At 46.1% G+C, this 17,924-nt stretch overlaps 1 protein-coding gene across 2 annotated transcripts in view; it reads right to left on the bottom strand.

The window, feature by feature from the left end:
• FBXO21 (F-box protein 21) overlaps positions 1 to 17,924 on the bottom strand; it is a 36,871-nt gene that overhangs the window by 15,867 nt on the left and 3,080 nt on the right. For both annotated transcript variants that reach the window (XM_081841905.1, XM_081841904.1), the window contains exons 2-10: positions 11,298 to 11,433; positions 10,552 to 10,646; positions 7,527 to 7,648; positions 6,292 to 6,438; positions 5,190 to 5,326; positions 4,306 to 4,442; positions 3,385 to 3,561; positions 2,832 to 2,964; positions 1,467 to 1,657 (exon numbers count right to left, since the gene is read on the bottom strand). In XM_081841905.1, the coding sequence (XP_081698031.1) occupies positions 1,467 to 1,657; positions 2,832 to 2,964; positions 3,385 to 3,561; positions 4,306 to 4,442; positions 5,190 to 5,326; positions 6,292 to 6,438; positions 7,527 to 7,648; positions 10,552 to 10,646; positions 11,298 to 11,433 (1,275 nt within the window). The remainder of the gene's footprint in view (positions 1 to 1,466; positions 1,658 to 2,831; positions 2,965 to 3,384; positions 3,562 to 4,305; positions 4,443 to 5,189; positions 5,327 to 6,291; positions 6,439 to 7,526; positions 7,649 to 10,551; positions 10,647 to 11,297; positions 11,434 to 17,924) is intronic.

Raw genomic sequence — 17,924 nt, 5'->3', positions numbered from 1 at the left:
TCGAACCTGATAGAATGAAAAAAACCTTGGTTATCTCAAGAGTACTGAAAAATCTGCCTCTTGGCTGAGGAAGCTGGGATTGCCTTTTACAGTGTTCAATAGCAGCATCCCAGATTGTCATACAATCTTCCTGCTGCTGTTTTGTTGCTGTTCTTAAATGGTAGCTGGGGTTACAAAAAAACACTAAGCCATGGTTTGCTTAGTTTGATTTTGATTTGTTTGACCGTGTGAACCCAGCCCTGTAACTTAAACCATGGTTTGCTTATTTTCCCAAACAATAACTGTATACCATGGTTTGCTGCAGGCTTATAAAGCATGGTTTGTTTTTAATTTTGGCTTGGCATTATGTGTGAACCAAGCCCAATTCCTTAACCGTGTGTTTGTTGGGCCACCTAAGATGCTCTCCAAGCCACAAGAACAGCTGGAAAACAAACCAAATTTTGGAGAAAAAACCTATGCTTTGTTTGATCATCTGAGAGTTAAATCGTGGTCAGCTCATGATTCGTTAAACAAACTATGGCTTAGTGTTATGTGTGAAACAGACCCATTAAGAGATAGCTCTTTGTACATGAAAAAAATCCATGCCAGCAGAAGCTTCAATGGCTCAGGAACTACAATTTCTCTCTCTGTTGTAATAACATGTTTTCCCAGGGGGCCACACAAAAATTATGCCCCCTTTATATATATCCCTGCTATCTGCTGGTCTTTGTACAACATGTCCAAAGCCAACTAAAAATAACATCGAATACAGAAATAGAACAGTGTTCCCAGGGAGCTAATTTTAACCCCATTCTTATGGTATACAGATGGATAAATGCTGTAGATAAAATTTGCTATTTTTTCTGGTTGGCAACTTTGTATGTTAGTTCCTTCATGATAAAAGGCATTTGTGCATTTGGGGACAAATTTTGCTTGTTTCATCCGGATCACGTTTCTTTCTTTTTTTGACTGGGCTGAACTTTTGAACTTTCAGCCCAGATTTTAGGGCAAAACAGCCAACCCATTCCTGCATTTCATCGTTGGGTAGGTGCTCAGTGAAGCTCCTTCACAGATTCAATTGGCAGGTGGTCCCCAGCCAATTTTCCCCAAAGAGCATTATGGAGAAAAAAACGGTAACCCTTTCCCACCTGCAAATGGCTGAAATTGGGCTTAGGGTACCAAGCTATTTTGAATCAGTTCCCACAGGCATTACTGCCACTGTTGCTGAGGTTCAGCTTGGAAGCCGATTGGGATTGGGGGATGAGCAGCTCTGATCCTGCCTGTACTTGCTGGTTCTGCCATTTTAACTATGCAACAGGGAACTTCCATGGATATTCAGATACTAATCCTGCTTCCGGAACTAGGTTATCGGTGGTGCTTGAATCTGTGATGATCCTCAAACTGAAAGCAAACATCTAATGCTGCAAGACACCAAACAAGCACAGAATACTGAGCGGAGGAGGAGGAATGGAACGGGATGGACTTGCCTCTTATGTTTCATAATCAAGCCGAGAGAATAGCAGACGTCTTTGTGTTTCTCCTCCGAGTGGAGCTTCACGTCAGGCCCCGCTTCCTCTTTCCGCCGTTCGATGTGCTCTAGAGTATGCTGAACTAAATAGCCCACTGCTCCGTGCTGGGAGGGATCCAGCGCTTGGATGTGTTGCAAGATGTCCAGCACCTTTGAAGAAGAAAGGCAAAATAATGCACCTTTGCAAACAGCTGCCATTTCCGTGAGCTGGTGCCACAGACAATGGGGTAGAGAGACTGGGAGCAGACCCTCCTGCTCTGACAGAACACATGTTCCCTTTCCCGCCCTGACCTGGCCACAGTGATCCATGCGACGATCATCTCCAGGCTTGACTACTGTAATTCGCTCTACGCGGGGCTGCCCTTGAAGCTGACCCAGAAACTCCAGAGGGTGCAGAATGCTGCAGCGAGGCTCCTCACGGGGTCTCTGCCACGGGAGCATATTCACCCAGTGCTTTTCAAACTACAATGGCTCCCGGTAGAGTACAGGGTCAGATTTAAGGTGCTGCTTTTGACCTTTAAAGCCCTTCACAGCCTAGGACCCTCGTACCTACGGGACCGCCTCTCCCGGTATGCCTCACGGAGAGCCTCAAGGTCCATAAATAGCAACACCCTAGTGGTCCCAGGCCCTAAGGAAGTTAGATTGGCTTCAACCAGAGCCAGGGCCTTTTCAACTCTGGCTCCGGCCTGGTGGAACGCTCTGCCTCATGAGACCAGGGCCCTGCAGGATCTGATTTCTTTTCCGCAGGGCCTGTAAGACAGAGTTGTTCCGCCTGGCCTTTGGCTTGGAGCCAATTTGATTCCCTCCCTCCCTTTCTTTCTTTTTTCCTTTCCTTCTCCTCCTGCGATGAGGCTACATTTTAATATTTTAATGTTTCCATATTTTAATGTTGTATTTTAATTTTGTTTTTAAGTTGTAATCATTCAATTTGTTTTTATTATTGCTTGTAAGCCGCTCTGAGCTCAGCCTTGGCTGGGGAGGGCGGGGTATAAATAAAATTATTATTATTATTATGTTTGCAACCCTGACATTTCCGCAAGGCAGTAGAGTCTCACGAGAGGGCATGCCACGCCTCATCTTTAAAGGCTTGGCAGGCATGGCTGGGAAACATTTTGAGAGACCTTTGCCGCTACTATCCAGTTCAGAACTTTTTGCCCTGCTCCTGAACTCCTGCACTGTGACCCCTGAGCACTGTGTCTGTTGCCAAGGCCATACTGCGGCTTGCCTGATTTAAGATCTCTTTCTTACCGGGAAGCAAGGGGCTTTGCTTGCGTGTTTTGGGGCAGGAACCTGGGCAAGTGATGGCACACAAGGCTTTAAGTACCTTCTCTGGCCAGATTCCCAGGTGGAAGTATAATCGAGCCTGGAGCATGAGATGCTGCACGTTGTCTGGGTACATGGCCAGGTACAGATCCAAGGAGTCTCGCAGGAGCTGGTAGGACTGATCGGTGCTTTCCCTGGCAAACGGAAACAGGCAAAGGCAAAGGTTATGCTTTCATTCATGTTCATGAAACTGGTTGATCAGGGCCAATGGGGGCACTACCCCACCTACCTTGCTCTGCCCTAACCAGCCTGCCTTTCTATTTGCAGTCAGTCCAAGAGATGGCCCTGCCTATCAGCTTCCTCCTCCTCCTTAGTCTCAACTCCTAGCTGGGAGGACATGGACAGGACTGGAATTAGCTGGCTCTGCCAGCTATTAGCTCCACCAGCTGCTGAGGTTCCTGCCTTCTGCCCTATCAGATCTCTAGCAGACTTGGACCCTGGACTTCCCACTTTGTAGCTGCCTCTTAGCAGCTGCAACATTTTGCCACCTGAACATATGATTTTTGGGTCTTCCCAGAAAGGGCTTTTGACGAAACGCTCTGCTGGGCTCTTACCGCTTCCCGATGTTCAACAAGTTGCCCACCATTCGCTGCAAAACCTCCTTTGCTGTCGCCACGCCGTAAAATTCCTCGGTCACGTGGTGCCCGATCAGGTACTCGCACTCTTTCACAGTGAGCTGCTTCCCCTTCCCAAAAGCGTCGATATAGGCATAGTCAAAGATGTTTGTGCTTCTGCAGAAAGAAAGCAAAAACGAAGGGCAAGCCTTTAGCAAGCATAGCATGCTTCTCTTTCTAGAAGAAACAAAGTGCTCTTCCACGCAATAATGGGGCTGTCACCCTCATGGCAGGAGTGGTGGGTATACCTTGACATGGTACAGGTGTGCGCACAGACATACAATGAGGTGGCCAGAAACAGCTTTATTTTTTAATACAGCACCCCTTAGGCACAGAGAAAAGGGGTACACATTTTGCATGACGGTGTTGTTCTGGCTGCACGAAGAAGCAACCCATGGGGAGCTGAGACTGCTCTCAGGGGTGGCGTAGGGGGTGTGTGTGTCTATGGGCAAATGCCATTTTCGCCCCCTGGAAATCCGCTACCATTTATTCTAGGCAGCTGCATTCCCGCCATCTTGCGACACTGTCAGAGCCATTACAGAGTGAAATTTATAACTTTCGGTTCCACGGCTGGCCAGATCCCTGGCAGATAATGAGATTGCACCGACGTTATTGATGACTATGGCAAGTAGTGGGTTTTTTTCTAATCGAACGCGACCCATTTCTCTTCTGCAGTAGAAGGACACACACGCACACAAACCCTTCCCATTACTTTGCCGTTTGGCAGCAGTTAACTTGAAAATGGCAATGTCGAAGCCATCTTGTTGCCTGAGATAGCTGCCTCTCTTGCTGCCTTGCCAGCTCGGAAAACAAGGTTCCTGGTGGGAGGGCGGGAGGCCAAGCGAAACTTTAAAAGCTTACCCTTCTGTCCCTTGGCACCATCTGAGCAAAAAGTGGCTGGGAAAGTTGACAGGCTCCAGCCGCACCCCCAACTGCCTGGCAATTGTCAAGTAAAGCACCGACAAGCTGATTGGGATTCCAGTCCTGTGGATCAAAACCTGAAACCAGAAAAAGAAAACGAGACCAACAGTGAGGGTGAGGGGTAGTCCCTCTGATCTGGGATTATGTTTAAGCCCACCCCCAAAAGCAGGGACCGGTTGGTTTACAGCCTTGCAGTACAATGGATCCTCTGTTCTTTTAAGGCGAGGAAGACAAAATAGGCCCAGAAGCTCCTATGTAACCACTGAGAACAATCTGTCCCTCTGTTTCGTTTATTTGTAAGATGTGTAAGCCGCTTTCCCCCACATTGTGCTCCCCAAGTGGTTTCCCATGGAAGAATAAAAGCATAATGTTAAGAACAGATACAATGGATAAAAACAGCACGAGAACAGCAGTAGTGCCGTGAGATTGCACTATCTGAAACCCCGGAGTTGATATTCCCAAATCCTGGGAGGATAAAGGGTGCAATGATGAGGTGATGGAAGGGCGAGACAGAGAGGAGACTTGGGAGTAACTAGGTCTCTGGTGGCTAGCGGATGGTCCCAAAGAGGCAACAGACAGTAACTGTCTGCCGCCTCTTTTCTTTGTGCTGCCAGGACATCCTCCCCTCTCCATGCTGCACCACTCCCTGCCCATTGGCTCAGATGATCAGAGAACCCTAACTTCCGCCTGCCCCCAGGCACATCTCTAACCTGTTCATTCTAAATCACTGCCTTTAGGGCGGCATGCAAACATATTCCTATGCCAAAAAAGGCAAGTTAACGGGCAAGTCAGTTCTCCTGTTCCGACTTGTTTGTTCTCTTTACCTGGCGGATGTACGAATTCAGGGAATTGTAGTAATCCACCTCGTTCCCTTTGTATTTCAATTGCTCGTAGAGGACGTAGTTCATGGCATCGAGGACCTGCCTCTGAAGCTCCACCTGAGAGACGATCAAGACCTCCCCTGAAACACAAGAATAAATTAATTCGCTGAAACTGCTAGGAAAACGGGAGAGTTCTCACAGTGGCCAACAAGAAGGACCTGCGCACAAGAGCTCTCCCCCTTCCTGGGGCTTCCAGAAACTGAGTTCCTGCAGTCGCCTGCACAAATTCATGACCTCACACTCTGGGTGGCTCCCAACAGAATATTAAAAACACAATAAAACTTCAAACATTAAAAACTTTGCTAAACAGGGCTGCCTTCAGCTGTCTTCTAAAAGTCAAGAGAGAGCTCTTGTCTTCTAAAAGTCAAGATAGTTGTTTCTTTCCTTGACATCTGATGGGAGGGCATTCCACAGGGAGGATGCCACTACCGAGAAGGCCCTCTTTTGCCTGGTTCACTGTAAATTTGCAGTAAGGGAACCGCCAGAAGGACCTCAGAGCTGGACCTCAGTGTCCGGGCTGAATGGTGGGGGTGGAGACGCTCCTTCAGGTACACTAGGCCAAGGTCATTTTGAATTGGAACACTTTGAATTGGAAATGTACTGGGAGCCAAGGTAGGTGTTTCAGGTCTGGTGTTATATGGTCTCTGCGGCCACTCCCATCGTAATGTCATTCGCCTCTGCTGGGTGAGAAGAGTGAGAGAAGGGGGGGGGGCATCTCTGTCCACTGGTGGCTTTGGCCCCTGACAGATTTCTCCAGAGGAAATGTGGCCCTTGTCAGGAAAATGTTCTCCTCACCTCTTGCCCAGGTGTGATAGCTCAGTCAGTATCAGTCAGCATGAGACTCTTAATCTTAGGGTTGTGGGTTTGAGCCCCACATTGGGTGAAAAAGTCTTCCACTGCAAAGGGGTTGAACTACATGACCCTTGTGGTTCCTTCCAACACTACAAGTCACCCTAGCGCAGAGTAGCTGCATTGCCATAGAAAAGGCTGTCTAAAAAAAAAAAAAAAAAACCCACAAACAAAAAACTAACTGGTGGTACAATACCTGCTTTTTGGGTCACACTTGGGTGCCTAGAGTTTCTCGATTTCAGGAATTTCCGAACTTTGGCCACAATATCGTCAACCTGGGCTTGGACACTTTCTAGGCAGATGTCCGACAGTGGGTTGCAATACTGGTCAACCAATACAGCCCCTGGAAAAACCCGGAAGAGAGGCAGGGCAGAAATATATTCCATTAAAATTACTCAAGGGTTGTGAGCAGATTTAATTTCGAATGGTAAGAGCTGCCGGGTAATGGGAAGTAACGGCTGGACAGACACCTGCCTTGGGGCGCTGTAGCCACTGGGTCCCTGAATTGAGTGGTGAGTTGATTAGATTGGGGCGGGGAACCATTTAAAGCCCGAGGGCCACATTCGCTTGTTAGCAGCCTTCCAAGGGCCATGTAACAGTGGTGGGTGGAGTAACAGATGGGACCCACCCACCCACCTCTCCTCTCTCCTGCAAGTTAAGCAAAAGGCATTATCATGGTTCATGAGCACATAACATCTAAGCAAACACAGAGGGCGTGGCCTCTGTGAGGGGGCGTGGTCTAGGAGAGCCCCAAGGGCCAAATAGGGATGGAGGGCTGCATCTGTTGTTTCCCAGGACTGGGGTTCCCCACCTTTGGAATAGTTTTTTTTCCCCAAAGAGCCCCTCCTCATGAAATTATAAAAACATTTTTAACCTTACACACACACACACACACACACACACACACACACTGAGAGAGAGAGAGAGAGAGAGAGAGAGAGAGAGATATAATTGGCAAGTGAAGGAGAAGGAAATTCTCATTTTAGTAAGGTAAGTGAAGAATTAAACTGGCCAGTCTGTATTGCATTAAGAGGAAATTAAAAGCTAAACAAGGAAAAGCAAATGGGGGTGTTGGGATAAAACTCTTCAAATCCAGATAAAGATGGAGCGTGTGCATTTCAGAAATAATATTTGAGAACAGACCAGGAACAGAAAAAGATTGGACTGCTGATTTCGGGACAAACCACTGAATTAAATGACAAAATGGTTAAGATTCTGCCTGTTTTGTAATGAGTACAATGAGGTTTTTTGTTTTTTTGTAACTGCATTGGAAAATATTGGATGTGCCAGTAGATCACACTGTTTTACTTTAACTACATTTTGAGTGATGCTCCATTTGGATTCTTTTGTGTGACGCAGAGCCTTTGGCTAAACAATAAAGATTCGGCTGGCAGGACAGATGTTTGCTATCACGTTGAGGCCTCCACTCACCTTCCAAAAAGGACTGCTCATCCGCTGGGCGCTGAAGATACACCTTCAGTTTCTTCAATATGTTTTGCTGCCGCATGAAGTAAAGGATTTTCTTTGCATAGTACTTCCACGTCAGGCCTTTCCTGCACAGTGAAGGAGAACCATTGTGGTGAGCAACCGCTTGAGTTGGAAGAATGGGAAGAGGAAAGCCAGGCGCACAAAGAGAAACACTTGAATGGCGCGATTATGAGGGGCTAGCCAAGCAGAGCATGGAAACAACTACCAAGCCCTGAAAGCAGGATCTTATTAATACGGCTCAGGTATCTCCTGTGACTTTAAAAGACAACTTCTGACCCCTATAGCACAATCTTATCTGTGGAATGCAAAAGCAGGCAGAGAACTACAATGCCGCTCAAATACTCTCACGCCAGCTGGAATTTTTGCCAACATCAATAGTTTTATTAAACTTCAGCAACAAACAAGAGAGGGGTAGAAAGACGAAAGAGATAAGGATCGGCAAACAATGCAGAAAAATTGCACCGGGGAGCTTGGCCAAAAAGAATAAAGGAAGGCTTTAAAGTTGCAGTTCTCAGAGGGGCTTAACGGTCTATCCTTTTCCCAAGGAAACTCTGGAAATGGTAGCTCTGTGAGGGGAATATCAGCAGGGGGCAGGGTCTCCTAACAGCACCCGTAACAAACCACAGGTGGGTATTCATTCTTCCAGGCTCGAAACGTCACATGCCACTTACTTAAGAGAACAGCCGAGGAAGACTTGATGCTGCTACATTTGTGTCAGTGGCTTGGACAGAAGACCAATTTAATAATTATTCTGTAGTAAGAAACTGTCGTGTGCAAAGATATTTAAGATGTTTCTTGAGAGACAGTGCAATGTAGTGGTCAAGAAAGACCAACTAAGACTGGGAAGACCCAAGATCTGAATGGCTGCATTCAGACCAAGGCTTCGGGCCCAGTACACCTGAAGGAGGATCTCCACCCCATCGTCCAGCCCAGACACTGAGGTCCAGCTCTGAGAGCCTTCTGGTGGTTCCCTCACTGCAAGGTTACAGGGAACCAGGCAGAGGAGGGCCTTCTCGGTAGTGGTGCCCTCCCTGTGGAATGCCCTCCCATCAGATGTCAAGGAAATAAACAACTGTCTGACTTTCAGAAGACATCTGAAGGCAGCCCTGTTCAGGGAAGTTTTAAATGTCTGATGTTTGATCGCTTATTATTATTATTAATATTATTATTATTTCCTTTGGAAGCCACCCAGAGTGGCTGGGGAGACCCAGCCAAATGGGTGGGGTGTAAATAATAAATCATTATTATTATAGTATTATTATTTATCTTGATGGGAATTAGCTTAGCTTGGTTCCTGTAGCCACGAGAAGGGGTGCAGAAACATTCACTCCAGTTTCCAAAAACACTTAATTTTAACTACTGTTTGTGTTTTTTGTGTTCCAAGAAACCAATTCTACAGAATGCTTCCTACTCACATCCTATTGTTCCACTATACCAGGTGTGTGGACAACTTTGTCCCTCCAGATGTTGCTGAACTACAACTCCCATCATCCCCAGCAAACACAGGCAATAGCCAGGGATTACGGGAGTTGCAGTTCAGCAACAGATGGACTACATTCCCCACACCTGCTCTATACCCTCCTGGGCTCTGAATGCATGCACAGGTGATGCTCCTGTTTCTCCCAGTTGAGATCCGTCTACTCCAGCAAACAGATCAAACCTCACAACACATTATCCTCTAGTCAATCAGGGAGCTCAGTAGGAACAGACACACTGTCAGGACGGCTTCCAGGGAAACAATTTAGCTTAATGATAGCAAGTGGCAAAGACTGCAGCATCGTTAGCATAAATTTGCTCTTAATAAGAACGTGTGCGGCCAACGCAGCAGCTTAAATGATGTTAAGCAGAAACCTCACCAATGCAAAATATTAAGCTGCAGCCTTGTTAGAAGGTGAAACAAAGCTGAGCACACAAGCAGCTATAAAACTTCAGTGTAGTTTTTAAAACAGGGATGGGGAACCTGTGGGCTTTCGGATATATTGTTGGAACATAGCTGTCAGCTTCAGCCAGCATGACTAATGGCCAGGGATGATGAGAGCTGAAGTCCAGCAATATCTGGAGGTCCACCGGTTGTCTACCTCTGCTTTTAAGACTTCCTATGCAGTTTTAATCAATTAGATCTGCATAAATTTGCATACAAGAGAGGGGGAAAGCAAACTTTTTTTAAAAAAAAGATTATGCACTGTAACATCTCAGGAGAGGCATTTCCGATTGTCTCTTGCACAGAGAATGCAACATAAGACTGGCACTTATTTTATTTATTTATTTTTATTAAAGGTATATACTGCCCTTCATCCGAAGATCTCGGGGTGGTTCGCAAGATGCCTAAAAGATGTATAATGAAGGTGCTAGATGAGCCTTCCTGGGGAGAGCATTCCACAAATGGGAAGCCACTGCAGAAATGGCTAGTTCTCATGTTTCCACCCTCTGGACCTCTTGAGGACTAGGCACACAAAGAAGGGCCTCAGATGATGATCACAGAGTCTGGTTTGGTGTATCTGGGGAGAGGCAGTCCTTGAGGTATTGCGATACTGAGTTGTTTAAGGCCTTATAGGTCAAAACCAGCACTTATTAATAGCTGGAATGGTATAAGACCAGGTTCGAATCTCTGCTCAGCTATGGAGCCTTGGACAAGTCTCTCGCTCTAAGCCTCACCAACCTTGAAGGAATGTTGTGAAGATAAAAAAAAACCCCGGAGAGGAAATCATGTCTGCTCTCTTGTAACTTCTTCAAAGAAGAGGGATTATGAATGCAACATTTAAGAATTAAATTGCAACATGAATTTGCAGTGTCTGTTAAGTTTCTGTAAAAAATATTTAAAATCTGCTGGCTGGGTAAATCAGGTGCACTGCTTCGGTCAGTCAAAAATGTTTTAACTGGCCGATCAATTAATCTAAACTTTGCAGCCCTATGGAAATGCAATTTTGTTTTTGCAGCCCCTCCTAGCTCTTTTAAAATTCAGGCTCACCTTCCTTCCATATTAAGGATGGACATCAGCTCATCCTCAAAGAAGTGGCTTGGGCACTCGAGGGTTTCAATATCAGTGAAGCCGTCACAGGGCACCTAGCAAAAGAACATAGTGTTACCCCATCACTAAGGACTTTAGGGAAGGGCCAGGGCTCATCTGAAAGGGCACATGCTCTACATGCAAAAGGTCCAAGGTTTAACCCCCAGCATCTCCATGTAGGTGTCTGAAAACCTGAAGAGTTGCTGCCAGTCAGTGTAGACAATATTGAGCTAGATAGACCAATGGTCTATCTTAAGGCTTCTATGTCTTAAGTGAAGGGCCATAGCTCAGTGGTCGAGCATCAGTCTTGCACGCTGAAGGTACCATGTTCAATCCCAGGGCAGGGAAATGACTCCCGTCTGAAACTCTGGAGAGCTGCTGCCAGTCAGTGTAGACAATGTTGAGCTAGATGGACCAATGGTCTGACCCAGTCCAAGGCAGCTTATTTTGTGGGGAGGGTCATAGCTCAGTGGCAGAGCATCTCCATCTCCAGGTAGGGTTAGAATTGATCTCTGTCTGAAACCATGGAGAATTGCTGCCGGTAGACAATATTGAGTAAATGGACTGGTACAAAGTAGCTTCCTCCGTTCTTAGGACTTTTCCTGTAACCCACTAGGAAACTATCAAGCACGCTTTTGTATCCTGGGTCACAAAAGGATCATGGCGTGCACAGGACGAGTGTTTCTCAAATAAACAAGAAATCTTACATGATCCGAAAAGAACCTTTTGGAAAATGATGCTACGATTCTCCGAGCTTCCAAGCCAGCTTTATGCCGTTGTTTGTATTCCTCCAGCCAATTCACGCTGTCCACCTGGTTATAATATTTCATAAGCGATGGCCACCTGTGGAAGAAACAGACAAATCAAAACACAGTGGTCAACATTTCACATCTTCACAGAGTTGTTCAGGATGCCAAGAGGCAGGGGGAAGAGAACAGGAAAATGGAGTAAGGGAGAAGTGAACCACTAACAGGGATGGGAAGCATGTGGCCCTCTAGCCGTGGTTGGACTGCACTTCCCATGATCTCTGACCATTGGGCTATGCTGGCTAGGGATGATGGGAGCTGGAGTCCAGGAGCTGCTGGAGGGCCACGGGTCCCCCCCCCACCTTGGAATGAGGTATCCTGGAGAAGGAATGAGGTTGAAGGAGGTACACCACAAGTGTAATACACATGCACACACCCCATTTCATCGTGAGAGGTTTCAGAGGACTGACACTCTGCTAAACACTAAGGTTGATGAAACATTCATGTCACAGTGGGGAAAGATTTCAGGAGGGCAGGAATGGGGGGGGGGGAAACCACAAGAAGGGTCTCCTTCCCCAGCTGGCTCACCCTGATGAGTCCTTTTGTTCCAGGCTGATTAGAACCCTAAACAGAGGCACTCCTCAGTATGGGCTGAAGATCTCATGCCCAGCTGTGAAATGTGGCCCTATATAAATTATATAATTCTGAATATTTGGGGGACTTTCTGAAGGTAAGTGGATAAATATTCTTGCTTTTTTATTTTTTAAAAAGAGATCCTCCCCCTCTCACCCTGCGCCGCACTCCAACAAGGCCTGAGCATGCTTTTTACCATGGTCCAAAAATGATGGGCATGGGGGGGGGGTAGCTGGGTGGGGAACTGAACTGCTCAAGCCCCTTACTGAAGAGAGGTATAACCGTCATTGGACTACAAATCCCATAATCGCTGACTGTGCTAGTTGGGGCTGATGAGGAGTTGGGAGTCAAACAACACCAAGAGCGCTAAGCTGTGCCTGGAGTGAAGGAGACAGGTGCATCCCTAAGCTCTCCCAGTCACACAAATTATTCTAAATAGCCCAAGGCTTGGTGCTCATTTGTTCCTGAGCCCCAGGGGTTAGACCTGTAAGGAAAATGTACTATATCACTAGACTGCTACACTGCTAGTTCAGGCCTAGCTGGAGAGGAAGCTACTAAAGACTCTTCAGAACTCCCCAGCTTGTTACTTATATTTTCAAAGTACGGTATCTTCCTGCCGGCATCCCGTAGCCACACAGGAAGATGCCTTATATCAGTGTGCAGGCAGATAGGGTCTCAGCCAGTGTACCAGATGGAGCTGATAAGCAGCTGCCTTCGACACAGAATTAACCTGCGCTTCCATGGACAGCTGTGAGTCCAAAATGACTCCCAGACTGTGCACCTGGTCCTTTAGTGGCAGTTACCCTGCTCAGGACCAGGGAGTCCTCCACACCTACCTGCCCACCCCATGTCCCCCTTCTGTCTTTTCGAGATTCAACCTCAATCCATCTACTGAGGATGCTACTGAGGACTCATCAGAGCTCCCCAGCTTCTTATCTATATTTTCAAAGTAGAGTACCGTATTTTTTGCTCTATAAGACTCACTTTTTCCCTCCTAAAAAGTAAGGGGAAATGTGTGTGCATCTTATGGAGCAAATGCAGGCTGCGCAGCTATTCCAGAAGCCAGAACAGCAAGAGGGATTGCTGCTTTCACGGCGCAGTGATCCCTCTTCCTGTTCTGGCTTCTGAGATTCAGAATATTTTTTTTCTTGTTTTCCTCCTCCAAAAACTAGGTGCGTCTTGTGGTCTGGTGCGTCTTATAGAGCGAAAAATACGGTATCTTACTGTAGACATCCACTAGCCACAAAGGAAAACACCTTATATCAAGTCAGACCATCACTTCACCTAGCTCAGAACCATCTACATTGACTGGCAGGAGCTCTCCATGATTTCAGACTGGAGTCTTTCCCAGCACTACCCGGAGATGAACCTGGGACCTCCTGCATGCAAACCACATGCTATGCATCCAGAATAAATGCAAGGGACATGTCCATTGGGCTTGTCTCTAACCTCCAAATATAAGGAAGCTGCCTTATACCAAGTCAGACCATTTGTCATCTAGCTCAGTATCACTTACACAGACCGGCAGAAACCCTCCAGCCCTCCAGGCAGGAGTCTTTCCCAACGCTACCTAGCAGTGTTTGAAACTCCCATTGTTCTAGGCGCATACTGCGACAGGGAATTTCACCAGCACATGCAGTTTCTGAGCTCTGGGCACAGTACTGTGCCTACAATTTCAGATTAAAACTGCAGAGTGGAAGGAAAGGAGGACCTTTTTCTGCCTCCCCACTTCCAGCTACTCTCTGACAACTGGAGAAGAGACCCTCTTAGGGGGGTAGGCAGGTCTAGGACTAGACCATGTGAAAAAGGAAGATAATATTTTAGCTGAAGTTCATTCATTTTCAGCTTTGTATTTTTGTTATTAAAAAAGTGTGCCACGACATTCTGTTGCTCCGCCCACAACCGAGGTTATAAGGTGCCATTTAGCTCCAACTTTCACATCTCAGTTTCTAACACTGCTACCTAGAGATGCTGGGGATTAAAGGAGGGCCCTTCTGCTTGCAACACATGAGCTCCCGTTTCCTGACAGCTAAATAGCAGGTGGCAGAACTCCCTACCCCACCCTGCAACACTTCTTCCAGCAAACTATCACAGCAAATGCTGCTTTGAGGATTCATTGTGTTCAAAAAAGGATTATAACTTCTTGAATCTGCCTATCCCCCTTGAACCAGGAGGAGGTCGACGGTAGTGTGTGTACACTGCCAGAGCACATCCTCAGCTGGCCGGCATTGGGAGCTGGAGAGGCCAAAGGGAGGGTGGAGGGGATTAGCCTCAGAGGACACAGGCCCTGTGACTTGCAGCCGTGTTTCTGAGCAGCTCAGCCAAGTGTCCAGCATTTGCTTCTTGCCAGGAAATGTAGGAGGAAGTCGCTTGCTCCCTATTTCCCAAGTGTATCGGGCACAGGAGAGCTGTGCTAACAGCCGCTTTGGGTGGCATGGAACCCAGAGCTCTCTTTGATATCCAGGACGGGGGGGGGGGGGGAATAAAGCCCAAACATGAGCTGTAATTCTGGGCTACCTGCTGCAAACCCTGGTGCCCTGGAAGCTCCTGTGACACTGAGGATTAATGATGCACCTGCCTATCTATTCAACACCATGAAGGTTTTCTGGAAGAGAAATCTTGGCATAACATGGCTGTGAGATAAAGCCTATCAGAGGCTGCCCAGTCAAGCTATGTGCTTCCTCCTCACAAAATGTCAACACTAGGATTAACCAAAAGATGTGGATATAGACCTTATCTGTCAGCTTTTGAACAATTCCCAAGTTAACATATTTTTTTCAGAACACAAAGGAAAAGCAGGAGTCACAGTAGAAACTGCCAGTCAAGAGAGATTTGAAGGATGCAAAATCCATGTGGGAGTTTGGACAGGACCATAGGCTATTTGCGAAAACAAAGAGTTGTGGTTGAGTTATCTAGTTCGTACATTAACCAATATCCCGATACACACACATTACACAATGAAGCTGTTCTACATAGATTCATATTGTTCCATCTAGTTCAGTACAGTGGTACCTTGGTTTATGAACTTAATCCGTTCTGGAAGTCCGTTCTTAAACTGAAACCGTTCTTAAACCAAGGCGCACTTTCCCTAATGAGGCATCCCACCGCCGGTGCCCTTCTACCATTCGGTTTCAGTTCTTAGACCGAGGTAAAGTTCGCAAACTGGGATACTACTTCCCGTTTTGTGGAGTTCGTAAACCGAATCGTTCGTAAACAGGACTGTTATTAAACCAAGGTACCACTGTATAGTCTATTCCACTGGTCTTCAACTGGTGAGTCAGGACCACCAGTGGACTGCTGTCTGATCTAAGATGGGTCACACTCTTACCATGGAAGAGTGTTCCCACCATGGAAATATGTGGTAAAAGATTAAGAAACAGGTCCCAAAATGCATGTTTGGGTTAAAAGTGAATCCTGAGGCTGCAAAGGTTGAAGATACCTGCTCTACTCTACCCTGAGCAGAAGTTTCAGGTAGGTTCCCCACCTCTTGCCCTACTTGAAGGTGCTACAAATTGATCCTGAAAAGGTTCGCAACCGAACTGTGTGCTCTACCACTGAGCAATGGCCCTTTGTCCTTCGTGCTAAGCTGTTAGGAGATTCCTATTCCCCTTCCAAAGCTACAATTCCCAGAGTGGTTAAACAATCAAGCCCTCTTCACAGGGAACTATGGGAACTTGAGTTCTCCAAAAAAACTCTGAGCACCCTTAACAAACTACAACTCCCAGAACTCTTGGGGGGGGGGTAGCCACAACTATGTTTATCATAGCACTTTAAATGTATGGTGTGAATGTGGCCTCAGTCCTACTTAAGAGTAAACCCCTCAGAATGAATGGACCTCAGGCTCATTAATTTCAACCAAACTGGGATAAAATAATAACAATTCCTGAATTTGTTTAATAAATAGCTGATCTGGACCATGATTGGGGCAAAGGGTTGACTGCTCCTGCCACAGCCAGTCCCAAGCTGACTATTTGCTGGCTAATTATTATTTAAACAATAATCAGCATCAGGAGACATACATGACCAAAGCAGCCTTCTCCAATATGGAGCCCTTGCTGAGGCTGATGGAAGTTGTAGTCCAAAACAGCTGGTCAACAGGTTTGCAAAAGTTTGGCTAGAAAGAGGGCTAATTTTATGTCTCGTTTGCTCCAGATGAGGAACATCACTTTGCAAACACCTTCACAATATATGGCAATGTTGCTGCACAGTAGTATTGTGAACAAACACACAACAATGGCTTCAACTTTTTAAACCAGGATGTCAATCTGTTAACTTTGGGGGCAATGGTGTGGCAGAATACATCACTGTAGGAGACTAAATCATAATTTGCAGGCAAGCTCTCTCACACAGTCAGTGACAATAGAACTGGACCAATATATGTAAATTTCTTATCTTGGCCCATTTTTGAGAACAGGAGAAGTTCATATGCAGCCTGGCTCTGACCATGTCTTGGCAGAAGAAGACATGGTTTTATTGCTTTTTCTAACTGCCAGTTGGCTTGCAAAACTCAGGCTGAACAATTAAAAGGAAGAGAATATTCTCTCCCCACCTGTGAAAGAGGCTGCTGAACAACGGACAGCTCCCCAGTTCAGCAAGCGATTTTCCTGGGTCGCTTTCCAGGCTCTCTGTCTGCGATTCAGAGTTCGGCTTTATCATCTCAGCCGCCAAGTTGGACCTTTGAAAGATTCAGAGCCAGCCACGTGAGCCACCGCGAGTCTGTATTCCAAAAGCGGCTGTTTCTCTGATTGCTGGACTCCTGGCAAAAGTTGAGATATTGACCCTGTTACTCTGGGCCAGGCTCCATCTTGAGTAATTACATCTGAGTGCCTTGAAACCCCCACTGCAATTTCAGTTGGAGGAGTTATTCTTTATTCATTGCCCTAAAATAAACAGTTGCTGAAATAATGTAACGCAGTGTGGCCATATTCCTCATGGAAGGTTCACTGGGCCCCTGACAGCACTTCGGATGCTAAAATCGAGAACTACAATAAGGGAACAGCATGAAACAGTGATGAAAGTATACAGATACAGAATATCACTTATTTTAGTAATGACAGAGAACACTACTATGAGCTTTTAAAAACAAACAAAAATCTGTTTGCCATTATGATAATTTCCAAACTGGGTGAACATGCAGGAAAATGGCAAATGAAGTTCAAGGTCAGAGCAAATTGATGCGTAATGCAACAATATTTCATTGATCATTTTAATATTCCTTGTAAGCAGCTTGCAGGTATTACTACAATCAAGGGGCAAACATATTTCGCTAAATAAAAAAATAAACCCTAACTTTAATATGTGGCAATGGTGTTTGAATTGTGACTAACCAAAGAAGAGATCTTGGGGTTATGGTGGTTGACACAATGACAATGTCAGACCAGACAATCAGCTTATTAAGCATTCATCTCCCTGATTTGTTTGCAGGGATATTAGACAACACTGGCTTTTTATTGAGCATTCATTCTGATGCATTTGTGGGGAGGTTAGATGCCACCGTATTGAAACAAGCATTATCCCACACTTTCTGGAGCACTCCCCCATCACTTTTCTTTTTTTGCAAAAATTCTGCTCTTTGAGGAAATAGGTTTGTTACACAAGACCTACTAATCAATTGCACTGCCTGAATTTGCCTGCATATGATTCAACCCCACCCAGTGTTCAAAATTATTCAAGCACCTGACTTAGCACATTTTGCACCTGACTATTACAACCAAGTGAAGATGCCTGGGCACCAGGATGGCGCCTGACATCTTCACCATCTGGAGGTGCATGTCTGGGGATCACTGGAACTTGACTGTTTTCACATACTAATACCACATCCTGTAGGATTCTATCAATTATGTACATTTTATCTGCACAATCAGAATGAATTTCAGGAACCATTTCATTTACCCCACCCCACTACCCTGCTCACAGTTGTGAAGAACATTCTTAAGTTATGAATGGTCCGTATCA

This window comes from Podarcis erhardii, assembly GCF_964252035.2.
Source record: "Podarcis erhardii genome assembly, chromosome: 15".
Lineage (NCBI taxonomy): Eukaryota > Metazoa > Chordata > Lepidosauria > Squamata > Lacertidae > Podarcis > Podarcis erhardii.
Note: the sequence above shows the minus strand (reverse complement) of the source record. Positions and strands in the feature narration are given on the sequence as shown.